The sequence below is a fragment of the Podarcis liolepis genome (genome assembly GCF_965112155.1).
Source record: "Podarcis liolepis genome assembly, chromosome: 11".
Taxonomy (NCBI): Eukaryota; Metazoa; Chordata; class Lepidosauria; order Squamata; family Lacertidae; genus Podarcis; species Podarcis liolepis.
In genome coordinates, this window is record NC_139565.1 from 37585389 (window position 1) to 37603804 (window position 18416).

At 42.8% G+C, this 18416-nt stretch overlaps 1 protein-coding gene across 3 annotated transcripts in view; it reads right to left on the minus strand.

Moving 5' to 3' along the window:
• Positions 1 to 18416, minus strand: part of AP3B1 (adaptor related protein complex 3 subunit beta 1) — a 142771-nt gene that overhangs the window by 120061 nt on the left and 4294 nt on the right. Inside the window, exon 1 of one of the 3 annotated variants that reach the window (XM_083465200.1) lies at positions 5282 to 6948. The exons of 1 other annotated variant lie outside the window; for it this stretch is intronic. In XM_083465200.1, the coding sequence (XP_083321326.1) occupies positions 5282 to 5418 (137 nt within the window). In that variant the 5' untranslated portion in view covers positions 5419 to 6948. Of the gene's footprint in view, positions 1 to 4859; positions 4962 to 5281; positions 6949 to 18416 lie in introns of those variants that run through there. One more of the 3 variants, XM_083465202.1, reaches the window with a different exon arrangement.

Consider the following 18416-nt stretch of genomic DNA (forward strand, 5'->3'; position numbering starts at 1 on the left):
TTACGTGAAGGATCAGTATGAGCTACTGACATCTGGATCTTTTATAAAGCTTGTGGTTCTTGGTTTAAATGGCCAGATTACATCTTGATTAAGGGAACTTCTATCAATACTATTCAGACATTAAAACGAATTTTCAATTCTATCAAGAGATCTGAACCATTGCTTTCTCATCATATCACTCTACCCTCAGGTGAACAAGCCTTGCTATTCATTTCTGTGTTCCTGGCATGGTTGGTCTAGTTCTAGCAATCAAAGTATTTGTTAGAAGTACTGCATACTGAATAGTTTGATGACGTTCTTCAACTCTGGTTCAAGTTATAGAAACACCCTTACTTTTCAATGCAATCCAATTCAATCATTCCACACTTATCTTCAAGGATGTAGGGCAGCAATTGAGAGCAATTGACAATTGATGGCCTGTGGACATATTTATAATTTTGAGTGTATACCATGACATCACCTTCTCTGGATGCTTCTCCTGTCCACCCAGACAGAAAGTGTGCACACACTACTTTGCTTTTCCCAAGGGGTATGGGTAAAAGTCAGATTCAGCAGAATTAAAACAGTTCCTCTTGGAGTTCCCCCAAAACAGCATCACTGATAGACAGCACAGAAAACAACCACTCTACAGATTTGGTGCTTGGATGGAATCTTGGATCCAATGATTTTTGCACAGGATGGCAACTAAACCACAACAAATTACCCAACATATATATACATGAACACAGAGGTGACCAATAATTTGATGACATTTTTAGGGGATCCCATGTAAAAATTACGAGTATCCATAACTTGGAACTGTATTTCTGCACCATGGAAGCTAGGATGGTTAGAGGTTACCCAGTCAGTTAGTCCTAATTGCCTTAGGCCATGGGTAGGCAAACTAAGGCCTGGGGCTGGATCCAGCCCAATCACCTTCTAAATCCAGCCCATGGGCGGTCCAGGAATCAGCGTGTTTCATGTGAGTAGAAGATGTCCTTTTATTTAAAATGCATCTCTGGGTTATTTGTGAGGAATTCGTTCATCCCCCCCCCAAAAAAAATAGTCTGGCCCCCCACAAGGTCTGAGGGACAGTAGACCAGCCCCCTGCTGAAAATGTTTTCTGACCCCTGCCTTAGGCCCTCCCCTCAACAGGCAGGTGTAGAGTTGTAGCCAATCTGAGCTGGGTGATGGACCTCACCCTACAACAGCAAATCCTTCCTGTTGAGTAGGAACTCATGAGTTTGCCATGAGTTCCATGAACAAGGCTCTCCTTGGTCAGAAGGGAGCTACTATGATAATCTCCCCTAGAGCGGATCTAACTCACCTGAAAATCTCTGGATTAGGACCATAGGAGTAAAGGCATATAAAAGCCCCACCGAGCCACGTCAGGGTATCCATGCCCATTGCTTCTTGGGCCCTGAACCAGGAGACCACCACCTTTCCATGTTCTGGACTAGAACAACGTCCACTTCTGGAAGGCCAAAGCAATCCACTATTTTCTAGAACATCTATGGATGAAGGATCCACTCTGTCTGCAGGTGGCTGACCCAATCTGCTCAAGTGTTGGGGGCACCCGCTAAGTGCTCTGCTGATAGGGATTCTAGATACTGTTCCACCCAGGAGAGGAGGCTGGTTGCCTCTTGCATGAGAGCCTGTGACTTGCTTTCACCTTCTTTACATATATATGCCTTGGTGGCAATGCTGTTAGAAAGGATCAGCCTGTGCTTGCCCTCCACCAGCCTCTCAGAGTGGAAGAGGGCCAGTCTGAGTGCTCCAAGTTCCAACCAACTTATGAGTTATTTGGCTTCCTCCTTGGATCAGGTTTCTTGGACATACTGATCTTCTGTGTGGGGTCCACACACCAAGAGGGTCGCATCTGTCATTATCTGCACCCATGGCTGCGCCCTGAAGGAGTGTCCCCTTTCTAAAGCCAGGGAAATCCACCACCTGAGGACCCTAATGGGCCTCTAGGAAGTGGGAGAACATGGGGACTGCAGGTTGGCCCCAGAGCCTGACCTAGCCAGGTGAGTCACTCTGGGGTAAATGGCAGCATCCGGGGGGGGGAGGCACGAGCAGTTGCCCATCCTTCCTTTCATGCTTACCAACACTTCTGGGAGCACTGCAGCTTCTAGGACAGGCCATTGCAGGTCCCCCATTACCTCTGTGGTCAAAGGACTCACTGTTGGGAACAGGGAGATCCCAGGTCCCCTTGCATGGGTGGTCTGGTTTCTCAGCCAATGAGTCTGCAGAGAGCTCCCCAATAGTAGTCAAATAACTGAGACTGAGCTATCAGCAATCTAAAATTAAGTTACAATAAGCATTTCCTTTTAAATTCTGTTTCACAATACAATCTAAAATTGCCTTCAAAGATCATAATTACTAAGGTGTGCTTTTAAAAAAAAAATCTTCTCTATAAACTCCAAAGTTTCAGAAGCAAATGTTTCACTTGCAACAGTGCCTCTTTGAAAATGCCAAATTGCAATGATACATTTTATTGGATATAAAGAAAGGAAACAACTAGATTACGAACAACAAGCAACACAATTACGTTTTAACCACACTTCCCAATTTACAGAATGTAATGAAATCTTATTTGGTAATTAAATGCCAACTTAAACAAGATTGCCAATACAGATTACATAACAAATGAATTGTGAGACTGCATGTGCCTCCTGCTGTAAAAGCTCTTCAAGACCTTAGATTTACCTGCAAGATCTGCCAACTCAAAATGGCATTTTTGAGAACTTTCAGTCTATACAATATTCCAATTCCATGTTCTTCAGTAATCAAGTTTATTAACGGCTCATCTCATCTCAATTTATCATATAAACCATAGGGCCACATTAGATATTCTTCTTACAAAGTATTAAGGGCCAAACTAAATATAAAATTAACACAACTTGTTTGGAATGCCATGATTTTTTAAAGAAAATAAACAGCAGCTTTGGGGTAGTGGGGGAGAAAAATCAGGACCAAAACCAAAGCAGGGTTGTTTTTTAAAGCACTTCAATAAATTTGAACATGAACACACATACACAAAGCTGCTTTCACTGGATGGCAGATTCTTTCTTGATGCAAATAGTAGCTGGGTGGGGAGATTTTTATCAGAACTACAGTGTGGAAGGAATAGGCTAGAAAACCCTCCCTCTTTGCTGCAATCCCAATTCTGACTTACTTCTCCCATATCTGCTATATAAAGTTAAAGAAGGAGGACACAGTGCTGTTTAACAAAGTGTGTCTAGCCCCAGGCCTACACTTCTGGATGGTCGGCAGCAAGATATCAAATTATGTTTTGGGAATTACATTAACTTACCGTACATTTATTAATTTTAATTTTTTTTACTGGTGTTAGGTATTTTACTAAACTGGACTTTTTAGCATTATGGCTGGTTCTGTTAGTGAATATTTTAGTGTTATTTTTTGTGTTTTGACTTCTGTATATTTAGGGAGTGTTAGGATTCTCTAATAAAGAAACACCCAATTTGTGTTATTGGCAAATAAAATGTAAACCACAATACCTGTTCCCTAGTTAAAGTTAAGACACTGGTGCTGACACTACAAGATGAGCATCTCTTTGTTGTAAAAATAATTTCTCACTTTTATGGATACATGATTCAAAGTAGCTTGCCATGCCACAGAAGACTGAAAATAGGCAGTACTATGTCTGAGAGGTAAAATAAATAATGGCACACAAATAGCATGCTGTAGGTAGTAGACTAGTTAGAAGTGAAAGCAGATTAGGGTTTATGTTTCCACTTCTGTGAAAGCAAGGTTCTGTGAACATGACACATTACTACATAAGACTTATTCCCAAGGCACATGTTCAGGTCTGTATGTGTAAAGCAGCAAAGGAAGGAACCCTATCAAAAGAGAAAGCTAACAAAATTACTCAATTACATGATTTAAATTAAGTATAAATAATTCTGTTCTATTATACATCTAGGTTTATAAATGGTTTGAACTTCAACTTTAAAAAGTATTTTCTTCTGTTTTGTTTAAATAAATTAACAGCACTGACTAGCAACCTTCTTGAACTCAAAACCTTTCTAACTTACAATGTTTCAAGAGTACAGACTAATCACTCACTTGTACACACACATGCACACGAAGTAGTATTATCAAGCTATAACCAGCAAAATTAGATATTCTACATGTGGCACTTGTTTTTACTGGAAAATGTATTGTGTTAATTCCCTTGAAAATATTGCAGACAAACCTGAAACACTGAAGTTACAAATAGCAGAATTTATGATTTATTAATATTAAGTCTTCTAAATAAAGGGTTCCCAGTACAATTTATTTCGATTTTAACATTTGTTAAAATAATGGACACTTGAAGACCATTAAGAGGCTATCCAAGATCTCGTGGGAACAGAGCACCACATAATCAAATTTAAAAGGGGAGGAAGCATATTGCCACCTCCGCCCCATCAACAAATATGAAATGTTACCAATATTGGCAAGCTGAAATGGCAATATAAAGAGTCCATGGGCCAGTATGAGCGGTAATATGACATAATGCCCCCTTCATCAAGCATGAATCCAGTGTCTCCACTGTGGCCAACCCAACTTGGCTGAAGAATCCAAAAAAACCTTGTGATCCAATCCCACCCTCAACATAACTTCTGCCAGTGTCTCCCTGATTTCAAAACTATCAGTGTCTCCAGGAGCACAAGAGTTTGAATGTTTACACAGAAGGAAATCGCTACCAACTTCGCTGTGACTTACTCCCTCGTGCGTTTAGGATTGCAGCATAAAGTGCATAAAACTGAAAGGAGGGGTCCCTGAGGCGTTTCTCATGCTGCTCTCAGCGGGCACTTCTCCTTACAGTCATTTATTACTTCCCTTGCATTGATATCCTGTATACAACTTTTTACCACGTTAGTAGGAAGAATTCGGACTTCTCCCTTACTCCACAATTCAAGGCAGAAAAAGAAAATCCGAAGCAGCCGTGTTGATCTGCAAGGAAAAACAACTGAGCTCTGAAAGCAACCGCAAGGCAGTAACTTTATTAGGGACCAACTCCCAACGTCACACAAAGTCGCAGAGCAACTCATAATGGCACAACCCCGCTTTGCAGTAAGTTTCACAAAGAACCGTATTCCGGACCCCGAAGTTGTTAATAGGATTTGGGGTGGGAAGGCGGCTGGGAAACGAGGGGAAGAGAGACCCACGGGCGGCTGAGCGTCTGGTCTCCTCGAAGGAAGCAGCGCCTGCACTTACTTCCCTGAGGAGAGGAAGCCCAGCCCCCGGCCGCCCCAGCCGCGCCTCACTCCGCCTCCGGCCGTTCCTTACTTACTTCTTGGTGTCGCTGCTGAAGAGCCCGAAGGCCGTCGAGGCAGAGGAGGCGGCGGCGGCGGTGGGCGTCGCTTCCTGGCCCACCTCGGGCTGAGCGTCCCCGGCCTGCTCGTTGTAGCCGACATTGTTGGTCGACATGCCCGCGCGCCGTTACTACTACTACTACTAGCACCACAACTACTCCCCCCGCCTCCGGTTCCCTCGCTATCCGACTCTTCCCCGGAAGCTGAAGGAAGAGCGGCTGCCGGAGGATAGTCACGTGGTGGCCGAGAGGGGCGGGGAAGAGCGGCCAAGGGGAACGTTCTCCGGCCTGCCTCCAGGCGCCGCCGTTGCCACGGCAACGAGGCCCTTCACGCCCGAAATCCTCCGGCTCGCAGTCACGAGAAAAACCTCCTGCCCGCGACTTCCCGAAGGCGCGCCTTACACCCCCCCCACCCCACCGCAAGTCACGAGGACACGGAGAAGCCGTTGAGCAATGCCACGTCACCCGCTAAGCGGTTGGTCTCGTGCGCGTACTTGGCGCCACGTATGCGAAGCTAAGCCTTCCTTACTGCCGGGGCTGGACCACCCTCGAGGCACCTCCGGCGGCAGAATCCCATTGCTTCTCCTCACTTCTCTAGTGATGTGGGGGCTGGAAAAGTGAGGAGAAGCGGAAGCAGCAGCAGATTCTGGTGGGAGGGTCCCCCTACCATGGGAGAAGCGGCTTCTGGCGAGATTTCACCAAAACCTGGAAGTCAGCAAAGGAGGGCAAAAGGTGCCCCCGGTGGCGCTGGAGAAGTTATCTGCTACTGCCAGAGATCTGGGGAGAAGCGGCGTCGTACGGCAGTAGGCCCACCACTACCACCACTGTCCCTCATGATTCAGGAGTGAGTCTTAAGGACCAAATTGAGAGGACTCAAGGTCCCTGTTCCTTTCCTAGGTGATCAAGCTACCCTAAGCTGAGACTCCATGGGAACCACACACACACACACACACACACACAGCAACTAGAGGGTTGTTGAGAAGGCCAATACATTTTAAATGGACAAAGGAGGGTTGGACAGCTTTCCAAAAATTGTACTGTTATTCCATACTACAAAACCATACTAAAAAAAACCCAAACCCTAAGCACTGCTATACTCAGGAACATAAGCATCAGCAGAAGAGTCACTGTTTCCTGTACCTGGACAAGCTGGGAGGGGAGAAGAAATCACTGTTCAGAAAAACCCAAAATTACATATACAGTGGCACCTCTGGTTACGCACTTAATTCGTTCCGGAGGTCCGTTCTTAACCTGAAACTGTTCTTAACCTGAAGCACCACTTTAGCTAATGGGGCCTGCCGCTGCTGCCGCGCCGCCAGAGCACGATTTCTGTTCTCATCCTGAAGCAAAGTTCTTAATCCGAGATACTATTTCTGGGTTAGCGGAGTCTGTAACCTGAAGCGTATGTAACCCAAGGTACCACTGTAAATGGTGGGCACAATTCAAGCATCTGCAAACACCATCAAACACATACCTACCTGGCATAGGAGACACCTTGATCAGCAAGGGAAACACCTTGGAGGAGGTTTTCCCAGGGTGAGGCTCATCCATTGCACCAGGCAAAAATATTTCTCTATAACAAGGCCTTTGGCTGATTAAACGATAGGCTTTTTAATGTATTTGGGGGGGTGGGTATTGGTTTGTTGGTTTTGTTATGTATTTTGTGTTCTCATTTTGTATCTTTATGTTGTGAACTGCTCTGTGATCTTTGGATGAAGGGCTGTATACGGTTTAAATAAATAGATAAATACTGTGAAACTTCTGTTCACCAATTTTCATTTATCACGTTCTGTTGTTTTACTGTTGTTTTATTAAGTTTATGTGGGGGGGGGGGGGTTTCTTGCAAACCATCCTGCAATAATTTATTTGCTGAATGCTCAGGTTGTATATCTTAACAACTGTCATTTTACTGACTGCAATATGGGGCGGGGGAGAGGGGCAGTTGGCCTTATTATGTAGGTACCAGCATACTTTTTAGTGTTAACTGTTACAGTATTGGTAGGTAGCCGTGTTGGTCTGCCATAGTCAAAATAAAAAAATTTCTTCCAGTAGCACCTTAAAGACCAACTAAGTTAGTTCTTGGTATGAGCTTTTCGTATCTGAAGAAGTGTGCATGCACACAAAAGCTCATACCAAGAACTAACTTAGTTGGTCTTTAAGGTGCTACTGGAAGGAATTTTTTTATTTTGTTACAGTATTGTCACTGCATATTTGTTTGGTGCCCTCTTGTGGTTCAGATTGTGAATTACAAAGTTAACCTTAGTTGTAATTTTACTACAGTATGTAAAGGAAGTGGCCGCCTGATCTTATTCATGTTGACTTATAAGTAAGCCCCACTAAGTTAATTTGAAGTGTGTGTGTGTGTCTCACACAAACTTGCAATCTGAAGAAGTGTGCATGCACACGAAAGCTCATACCAAGAACTAACTTAGTTGGTCTTTAAGGTGCTACTGGAAGGAATGTTTTTATTTAAACTTGCAATTGTTATCCATATATTTTTTGTTTCATTAATTATGCAGCAGAAAAAGGGTCACTTCCGGTCAGTATCCAGTATCGCTTCTGAAATATAATTGACCTTCACACTGGCATTGCAGGTTCCATTTCCCCTAAATTTAATATTTATTCTTCCCGGTTAGCAAGAAATCAAACTTTATTAGTGGAACATTTGCACTTCAGTTGCACCGGATTACTAGGTTAGAGCTTTAAAATTTCTTATCATTTGTTCAGTGGTTCTCTGCTAATTAACCACAGAATCCCCTTGGGGCACTCCAGTAAGAGAGTGGAATCCAGGAGTATTTGCAAACTATAAACCTTCTTCAGTGGGGAGTGCAACCCCTCCCAGAACAGTTTGTCTGCCGAATTCTAGGACATGGGAATCACCCACCCACATCCATCTTATCAGGACTCAGCTGGGGGGCAGGGCGGTTGCACGCATGCAGCCCATCACAGTTCCCAGGCACAGGATCCAACACCTTCATAGCCTTTCCTGATTCAAATGTAATAGACAGCTAGAGCTGCATTATTAATGTGCTGGTGACACAGTGCTCCAGATCCTTAGATGACTGCTTCCAATGGTTTCATACAAATAAATGTTAAATAGCATAGGACCCCACAGCCCCAAAACTATGAGCCAAGTAACAGTGCCCTAATGCTACTTTCTGGCAATGATCCTTCAGGTAGGAACAGAGCTCTGAAAAACAGTATCTCAGCTTCAACCTTCCTGAGTCATTCCCGAAGAGTACTGTACTGGGCAGCTTCCAACACCACCCTTTCAGCCATCTTGCCCAGGAAGTGAAGATTTAGAGTCTGAGCAGATCCAGAGATGGCCTCTTCAGGAGTCACCACATCCTGCCTCTTTCAGGGTAGTGGGCATAAGTCCCACATGTAGTGCTGTGTTGACCATTCCCTGGACCTATTCAGTCAATCACCTCCTGGAGTTTATCAGCCATGATGGACAGAAATAGAGAGAGAGCATGCTGCTACCCTGACTTCTACAAGTGTCCTGCAGGCTGCAACTAGTTGGTGCTTGAAGGCCCTCCAATGGACCTGCACTAATTGTGACATAAAGTTTGGCACAGAGCCAAGTGATTTTACCCTTTGCAAATCTCTTAACAGCAGGCTTTTGAGTGGTACCTATCAGCTAATTTACCATACTAAAAAGCTCTGCTGGACAATTCACTAAAAACACAATCGAAACAGAGAAGTATGCGCTCTTTTTGCCACTGTCACATGCATTGTGGTTGTACTTGTGTTTGATCAAATTCATATTGGGACTTATCCCACCTGTGCTCCAATCATCAGCCAGCCCACTTCATTGTTGCTCAGGGAGCATATACCCAAAGGTATCTTTCTGAGTATAATGTTAATACCATGCCTCTGTGAAATAAAAGCTCACTGAGCTATCAATGCATATCTGAAGTGGAAAAATATCAAAAGGTTGGTTAATAGAACAGTTATGGTGTTAAAACATGGTATAAAATATATATCTTAGGAGCACTAGCTGTTTACATGTACAGATTCTATGCATTTGTTTCTGATAAAGCATCAGAAATGTATTATGGTATTCATAGGAACCATGCCTGTAGAGATGGAGAGTAGGACACATTTTTTCTATTTCATTATTGTAGAAAGGGCCATCTATTGATCAGTTATTTACTCTTGCTAGATATTGAAAACACTTTCTAATAAATTCTAATTAAATCTTTTTCTTAATTAAATCTTAATTTTCTAATTAAATCTTTATCGACCTGTCTCCTGGTTGCAAATAGTGGCTTCTTGTACTGTGGTATAAATGTAAAGCATTTCACTCGCAGCCTGATCGTGTGCTGAGTTAGGTGCATCTCAGTCCATTGGTTTCCATGGGTATGAGGTGCTAAGTCTGCCCAGGATGGGGCTGTCAGTCTGTTGCCATGTCTAGCACTTTGAGCCCTCGAGGAAATGGCAATGCACAAAAGGGACATGGGTCAAGAGTTTGACAGCAGCATAGATTCATAATTGGCTTTACTTGTTTATTATGCAGTGCAATTATAATCTGAGCTGTCTCTTGTGGAATTCTTACTGAGAGGGAAATTATGTAGAAGATTTTGCAGCATTAATAAAGAGTAGCATGATTCATTTGTTTAAGATCAGACAATTAAAAAAGCAACAATAGAAATGTCAACAGAACAACAAAATGTGTAATCTTGTATGGGTGTTTGCCTTGGAAACAGACAAAGGCTTTATTGGCATGCTTGAATAATCCATAGTATCTAGATATTTTCCCTTGACCTAATTCACATAATCCAAATCAAAAGTGTCATCATATATTTACAATAGAGGGAAGCTTAGCTCTGCCTGAGCCAGGTTTAGACAATACGTGTTGGTTTCAGAAGAAAAGATAGTAGGTTAACCTCTACTTGCTAAGCTATCACTGTGTCCCTTCTTCCTTCTGAGCTGCGAAAACTTCAGTTTGCTTTGCAAAAAAGAACACTGGGGACATATACAATACTGTTTGTATAGTAATCTGATTAGAAATGTATTGTTTTCAACAAGCAGGAATGTGTGTAAGCATCCTGGAGCAAATTCAACAACCAGTTCCCTAGAGTCAAAGCAGCATTCAAGACAAAGAACGATTTTATTTTTCAAAAAGCCTATGGTTACAATCCTGTGCCCACCTTGGAATTTCTAAGTAAACATGCATTGGATTGGGGTGTCTCTGAACAATCTATGAGTCAAAGTGTACCAGCTGAAGGGACACAGGTTTTTTTTAACAAAAGTTCCACTACAGCAGCAGAACATAAGATCTTCTGGTATATCCATCATGGCAGCAGTATAACACCTCAGATACACTGGTGAAACACTCTGCTGGCAGACTTGTCAGTGGAATGATTAAAATGTGGTGGGGTCACAGACAACCCACAAACATGCTTACATCATATCCTATACCTTTTCAATTCATGACCACATGCTCCGCTTATATGATATTGCAGACATTAATATTGTGCAGCCTGAAGTGACTGGATGCATAAAAACTGACTCCTTTTTGAATAAAAATTGTCTAGACCCATTTGTTTGATTCGAAACTTTACTTGCAGAAATTTCTTCAAAACAGAACAAAAACATCAAAGATATATCCAAAAAAATTCATAAAACATATGGTTATCCAAGCACAGGCTCAACATCTTTTTAGAAATAAAATAACTTATCAAAGCTGAAAAACACAGTTCTCCCCCTCACAGGCTTCATTAGTCTGAACTCCAGCTCTTAAGGCTGTTGAGCTCCTGGAGAGGCATCTTACTTCCACAGAGCTTCAGCCACAACCCTTCCAAGACAGAGAAATTTGCAATTCACTACCTCTTGTGTTATCTAAGGTTAAACACAACAATAACAATTATCAACCCATCAAGGAGCTCAGAGTCCTATTCTTGACTTCAATATAGCTCCATGGAAAATCACCATGTTAAAGCCTTCAGTAATACACATTGAGGCATTCTCTATTTCAGTGTCAATTAAAAAATTACACTTAACATATATTTATCATAAACACCTAGGTGGTCGCTATTGGAAAAAGGATGCTAGACTAGAAGCATCCTCCTAATTCAACCAGATTATTTATTTCATTCACAAGCAAGGGAGAATTCTGTTTGGTGAACGCAGAAAATGGCACAAGGTACAACACATTTCAGATGTGTTGCAGGGCAGGAAAAAGTAAGATTAGTTTTCTAACTAAAACATGAATGCTAAGGGTAACTACAAACTGCCTGCTGCGTGATGGCCAATCAAACTACCTGCATGGTAAACTGGCTGCTTGTACCGTTCCTCAGATGTGTCAGTGTGACACCATTTCACCTCCTAGCTTGAAACTGCATACAACCAGCTCCCTCAGATCAGTTGCCCTATTGTGAGTCTACAAGCAGCCTCTTGGCTCTCTGTGGTAACCCAGTAATGAAGAGGAAAAAAGGTGCAGAAAGGATACAGTCCAGAAACCAATAACATTTTGCAGAGAGTGAAACACTTAACTTATTTGCCCTAGTGTAAAATCTTTTCTAATATTTGATCATTCATAAATGGTTTCTGGATGGAATGTAACAAATTGTCTGAGAATCAGATCTGTAAGCATTTGCTACACTCAAGTGCGCTTGTATATGAACGAGGTGAAAAGGCCAATAAATTATTTTCTTGGCAGATCAAGGATGAGGAATTTGAGAGATCTATTTTGGAAACAACACTAGATACACAGATGGTAATTTCAGACTAGCAGAAAATTAATCAGGCTTTTTTGTCACAGAGTCCTCGTACAGTTTGCCTCAGTGCAGTGTCCATACAGGGCTCAGTTGTGGAAGCTTGAAGCTTTTAGACATGCAAGTTGGTGCTTTTGTAATGCAGTTTCTCTTCTCGGCTTTGAAAGGAAATAGAAATTTATCTGTTCTAAAGGTCAGAGAGCTCTTCCAAAGCTTTTGCTTTCATAGGTGATGCGAGGGGAAAACTGACTAGCACAAAACCACATACAGTGGTACCTCGGGTTACATACGCTTCAGGTTACATACGCTTCAGGTTACAGACTCCGCTAACCCAGAAATAGTACCTCGGGTTAAGAACTTTGCTTCAGGATGAGAACAGAAATTGTACTCTGGCGGTGCGACAGCAGCAGGAGGCCCCATTAGCTAAAATGGAGCTTCAGGTTAAAACAGTTTCTGGTTAAGCACAGACCTCTGGAATGAATTAGGTACGTAACCAGAGGTACCACTGTAGTAAGAAAAGTATTGTATGTAAACCATAAGTATTTTTAAACTACAAAAAATAGGAAACATATTAATGCAGAGATTGACCCTCAATGTGAGTGTCTTATTTCACCAGTCACAAAGTAAATTAAACTTTTAGATTTTTTCACAAGGACTCCTAATGCAAATGCACACAAGAATGCACACACACTGGAAAAGATTAGCCATCTTGAATGTGTAACGGTGAGAATGCTGCCATCTACGCCAGGCATCCCCAACCTTCGACCCTCCAGGTGTTTTGGACTACAATTCCCATCATCCCTGACCACTGGTCCTGTTAGCTAGGAATCATGGGAGTTGTAGGCCAAAACATCTGGAAGGCCACAGGTTGGGGATGCCTGATCTAGGCTGTCAAGGTCAAAGTGTTACGTAATGTCATCTAAACTATCAAAGACGGGGGGGCAGAGAGAAACAAGAGAAAATGGGAAAAGACTAAGTGCTCTTTCACACATGAAGCCAATGTGAAGAGGCATAGCTCAGTGACAGAGCATCTGCTTTGCATGCAGAAGATCCCTGTTCAATCTCCAGGTAGGTCTGAAAATGTCCCCTATCTGAAATCCATTAGAGCCACCACTACCAGGCAGTGTGGACAAATACTGAGCTGAATGGACCAATGATCTGAGTTCCTTTGTTCCAATATTCCAAACTTAACCAAATGTGAGACTGCAGTCATATATCAGCTTTGTAGAACAATATCACTGATGTGTTTTTCACAGAAGCAAACTCCTCTTTTCTGACTGATGTTAACAGAAAATCCACTTTATCATTCTTGGGTTGCAGGTGTGTTTACTCTGATGACATGCAGTAGAAGTATGGTGAAACTAATGTATCAGACAAAATCTTAGCTTGAAATTCTTTGCCACAATTGTGCTTTTGACTCTGTATTAATCTGAACAGATCAGGTTTACTAAATGTCTTTTCCAAAGGGAAGACTTCAGAGTAACTAAAACACATTCTAAAGATTTAGTAACAAAGATACTTCAGCAGCCTGAAGTCAAATGGCAGGTTGAACTCATGTGAAGCTATTAACTACTCCAATTATCCCAAACAAACAGGTTTAAAACCCCTGTGGATTTCAGTAGCACTGCTACTTGGTTAACAGAGTGCCTGGAAGTCACCAGAACAGCTACTTCCCACTGTTCCTGATTTACTGCTGTAGTTTGCAATCCAGGTCACAGGGTACAGTTTGGGGAACAGTATTATGATATTTAGAGTTTCAATTTCTTATTTCACGATGTAATAGTTTACTATATATTTAACAAACAGTACACACTGTTTTATTGTAAATAGAACTTCTAAGTGGTTTGCAAAAATAAACATTAAAATTTTCGGTTAAAAAAAACCAGGAACAAAAAAAATCAAAATAGAATTACAAGCAAGTTTAAGATAAAAACAAATAAAAACAGATGTTGACTTCCATGTGCTGGGAAAGGCTTGCCTGAATTTTTCTTTCTGTAATTCCAACTGTGAGCACCAGAGGTAGATGTTTTCACAGAAAACATTAAAATTAACTTCACTTAATAATCACTGCTTACTGCCACTATTAACATTTCCCAGTTTACACTTTATGAACAGGAATATAGTCTGGCATTTACCTCTAAAACTGAAATCCCATATACTGTATTCACTAAACCAGGAATAGACAAGTGTAACATAAGATTGTATTATTAAGTCCTTAATTTAGAAACATAGAATTGTATCGTTGGAAGAGACCAATCTCCTGCAATGCTCGAAGTTTTTGCCCAACATGGGGTTTGAACCCATGATCCTGAGATTAAGAGTCTCATGCTCTAATAACTGAGCTATCCCAACAATTAGTGCTCTTAGTGCTACATGACTACCATAGCCATCGCCTATAAAGAGCAAAAAACTAACTATAGCAGGAATGCAATCCCCAACACATAACTGCAGACATGGTTATTTTTATTGAGCTTTTCTGCTACACACAAAAAATGAAGAGAGTGAGGCCAGTGTAACAAGATGAATCTGCATACCGTATTTTTCGCCCTATAGGACGCACCGGCCCATAGGATGCACCTAGTTTTTTTGGGGGGAAATCAAGGGAATTTTTTTTTATTTCCCCCCCAGGTTTGCGCAACCATCCCAAGCTAGAAGAGGGAGACGGAGCGCTCCGTCTCCCTCTTCTGCCTTCAGGGACAGCTTGCCCCGCTATCCCGCGAGCTTGTGGGGCTGGCGGGGGGGAGAAGCAGGCTTGCTCCCCCCCCCCGCCAGCCTCCAGATCAGGTCGGGGAATAGCGGGGTGGTGGCGCTCTGCCATCCCCCTATCCCCCGAGCTTGTGGGGCTGGCAGGGGGGAGAAGCAAGCTTGCTTCTCCCCCTCCCCCCAGCCTCCAGATCAGGTCGGGGAATAGCGGGGTGGCGGCGCTCCGCCACCCCCTTATCCCCCAAGCTTGTGGGGCTCGCGGGGGGGGGAGGAGCGGGGTGGTGGCGCTGCGCCTCCCCGCTGTCCCCAGCTTTTGGGTGCAGGCTGCTGCCCGCAAGCCTTGCGAGCCCGCGGGACATCCCGCCGGGCTTGCAAGACTTGCGGATAGCTTCCTGAAGCCTGGAGAGCGAGAGGGGTCAGTGCGCACCGACCCCTCTCGCTCTCCAGGCTTCAGCAAAAGCCTGCATTCGCCCCATAGGACGCACACACATTTCCCCTTCATTTTTGGAGGGGAAAAAGTGCGTCCTATAGGGCGAAAAATACGGTAAATGCAGTTGTTGGCTGCTAGATGGGACTTGTGAGAGTTGCAACCTACAATACGTGGTAGCGCTTTTACCAATAAATAGTTTATCCTAATGTTCAATAGACATCTAGCCTCCTGTAACTTGAGCTCATTAGATCTGGGCTCTCATTACAACAGCCTGTCGTGGCTCCCACTCATTGAAGAACTCAGGTTGCAGTTTCTATCCACAGCTTCAACGCTCAAATCAGCACACTGTACAGTATAGGTAAATTGAAGTTCTGGGGCACAGCATACATGCACATGGCTGCACAAGCAAAGACAGAGACCGAGCAATGACACGGCCCCTGAAACACTGTTCCAAGGGAAAGGGGTGGGCACAACAAAGTGCAGCAACTGGTTCTGCTTCTTAGACTGGGCGTACAACCATCTGCTCACGCCTGCACTGGTGTCTCCATGACAGGCAATGGAGGAAGTGTTACTGCCTCATCAAAAGCTGATGGAACAGGCGGGGCAACAACCTCCTCTGGAGAGGTGGGACTGCACTTGGTTTCTGACAGCTCCAGAGGTGGAGCTGTGGTGCGATAGGCGAGCCAGAACCAGCTGCTGGCAGCTACAGTGGTGGAGCCTGTGCCTTGTACTGTGGGGATTGATGGGGAGATGGGACAAAGCGAGGGAAATTCCACATACACCCACCCACAAGATCGTCCCCAGGATCTCCTAACCCAGATAGAAAGCTTCCCAGCCCACTGGATCCCTCCCCAGTGTCATCTATTAATGCAGCTTAGAGTGGCATTAGAGATTCCCCCCTACTCGCTCTACATTGCTGACCCAGGTTCTGCTTGTGATCAACTGCAATCTAGATAGCTCTTTCACAGGTACTACTGCTAGGCCAGGAATTTCTCCATCCCATGCCTGTGCATTTTTGTCTTCTGCCTAAATGGAGAGTTTTGCAGTTGTTCCTGTGGAATTTCATTTTGTTAGTTTCATCACAGTTTTCCATTCCATCAAGCTTGATGAGGACTTTGAGGAGTTTTGCAACCAGCTATGAATCCTCATGACAGTATTATAATCGAGCCAGCATTTAGCCAGTTTGCTAATCAAAAGATCATGGGGAACTTTGTCAAATGTTCTGCTGAAATCAAGATAAATTACATCCACAGCAGAGAGAGCACTATTCTATGACACTATTCTATGAATGTTTACTTGAAGGGAAGTCATCTGTCTCTTCCACATATTTTGCCACTTCATAGCCTTGCAATCTGCCTAATATAACCTATTATTTATTGGCCTTATCATCTGCTCAATATAAAATAGCTGAAATCTTCTCCTAGACCAGATAAACTAAATAGTTCAGTTTGCGTCATGTGGCGTACCATGAAACATTCTTACAGCTATTTTCTGCATTTTATTTTTCCTTACTAGCTTTTATTGTACTCAAATAAAAGAAGTGGAAAATGTAGTAGAGTCAGCCAGTAAAACTTATGCTTCTGTTCAAAACAAGCACATGGTTGGAAGAGTTTAATTTCACCAGCTACATTTTATAATATTTATGCAGTTCTTTGTTTGCTGCATTTCATGTGCAAAAACAAATACCTAAGTAGCTTTTACTAACAGGAAAAGAGAGCAAATGAGGATAGACATAAATGACACATTTCACCAGGTTTAATGGGGTGAGCAATCCTAAAAACAAGGTTATTTTCTTCTGACCCTCCATTCCCAATTTGGGATGTAGATGTAATGTGGTCCACTCATATAAGGCAGCCACATGGGTTCCACTTCACTGGCATACCTGAGTGTTGTCACACACAATAAAGTACCTTCTTAGAACTTAGATCAAAGGTAGGCAACCTAAGGCCCGTGGGCCAGATGCGGCCCAATTGCCTTCTCAATCCGGCCTGCGGGCGGTTCGGGAATCAGTGTGTTTTTACATGAGTAGAATGTGTGCTTTTATTTAAAATGCATCTTTGGGTTATTTGTGGGGCATAGGAATTCGTTCATTCCCCCCCCCCAAAAAAAAATATAGTCCGGCCCCCCACAAGGTCTGAGAGACGGTGGACTGGCCCATGGCTGAAAAAGGTTGCTGATCCCTGACTTAGATAAAAAACCTCAACAAAGATAGCTAAAGAATTTGTTGCTTGAGGCAGTGATCTAGGAGAACACCTTCATTAAGCAGGAGTTACTGTGTGTGTGTTTTACCACAGACCCTGAACCAGGAGAGAAGCTGAAAATCAGTATACCTGGGAGCTGTAAAACAGAAGCAGGTAAACAGTTGCCACATGACAGAAGATGAGGTCAGGCAATGAGACTTGGATGGTAAGGGGACAATGGGTTGAAGGGCTGGAATGTGGAGGTAAACAGGGACTAGATCTTTGTCTCAACTTAGCCAGACCAAATATGACAAGCTAGCTGCCATAAAAATGGGGTTTGGCGCATATTGCACAAAAGCTAAAGTGTGGCTTTTGACTTAGGTTATGTACGTTGTAAAGAATATTCCTTTTAAATAAGCCAACTTAAGCATAATAAATAAAAGCTGCCCTTGGTGCTACAAAGAAATTGTATTTTAATTTCCCCCTATCAAATTAGGAGCACTGTATGGAATACAGAATATTGTCTAATACCTCAACATGCCAGGAAGAAATATGACTAAAAATGAGCATATAATCTCATCAGTATCACAGCAGATGAAGATTTAACATGAGTATGGACATCAATTTCTGCTAAGCACCATCAGATTGATTTACCTGTAATTTCTAGTGCCATTAGGAAAAGGATTGTGGGTTTACCTTATTGTAAATGTGTTATTTTTAGATACAGTGAAAAAAGGAGACCCATCTTTTTGTTGTTTTTGTTTAGTCATTTAGTCGTGTCTACAAGCACAACAAAAAGATGGGTGCTCCTTTTTTCACCTATCTTTGTTTTATTACATTTACTATATGGTGATGGACCTGCATGATAGGAACAGTGGCACATGCTTTATTATCAAGCCTATTTAACTAAAGGGAAGGGGCAGATTTTGATCTGAAATTAAGGATTCAATAACCCTAGGCACACTTATGTTGGAGCAAGCCTCACTGAACTTAACAGGGCTTACTTCTGAATAAAATTCAATGCATTGGATTGGCCCACATAGCCTTAATGATAGATTATTAATTGCCTAAATACCTTTTTA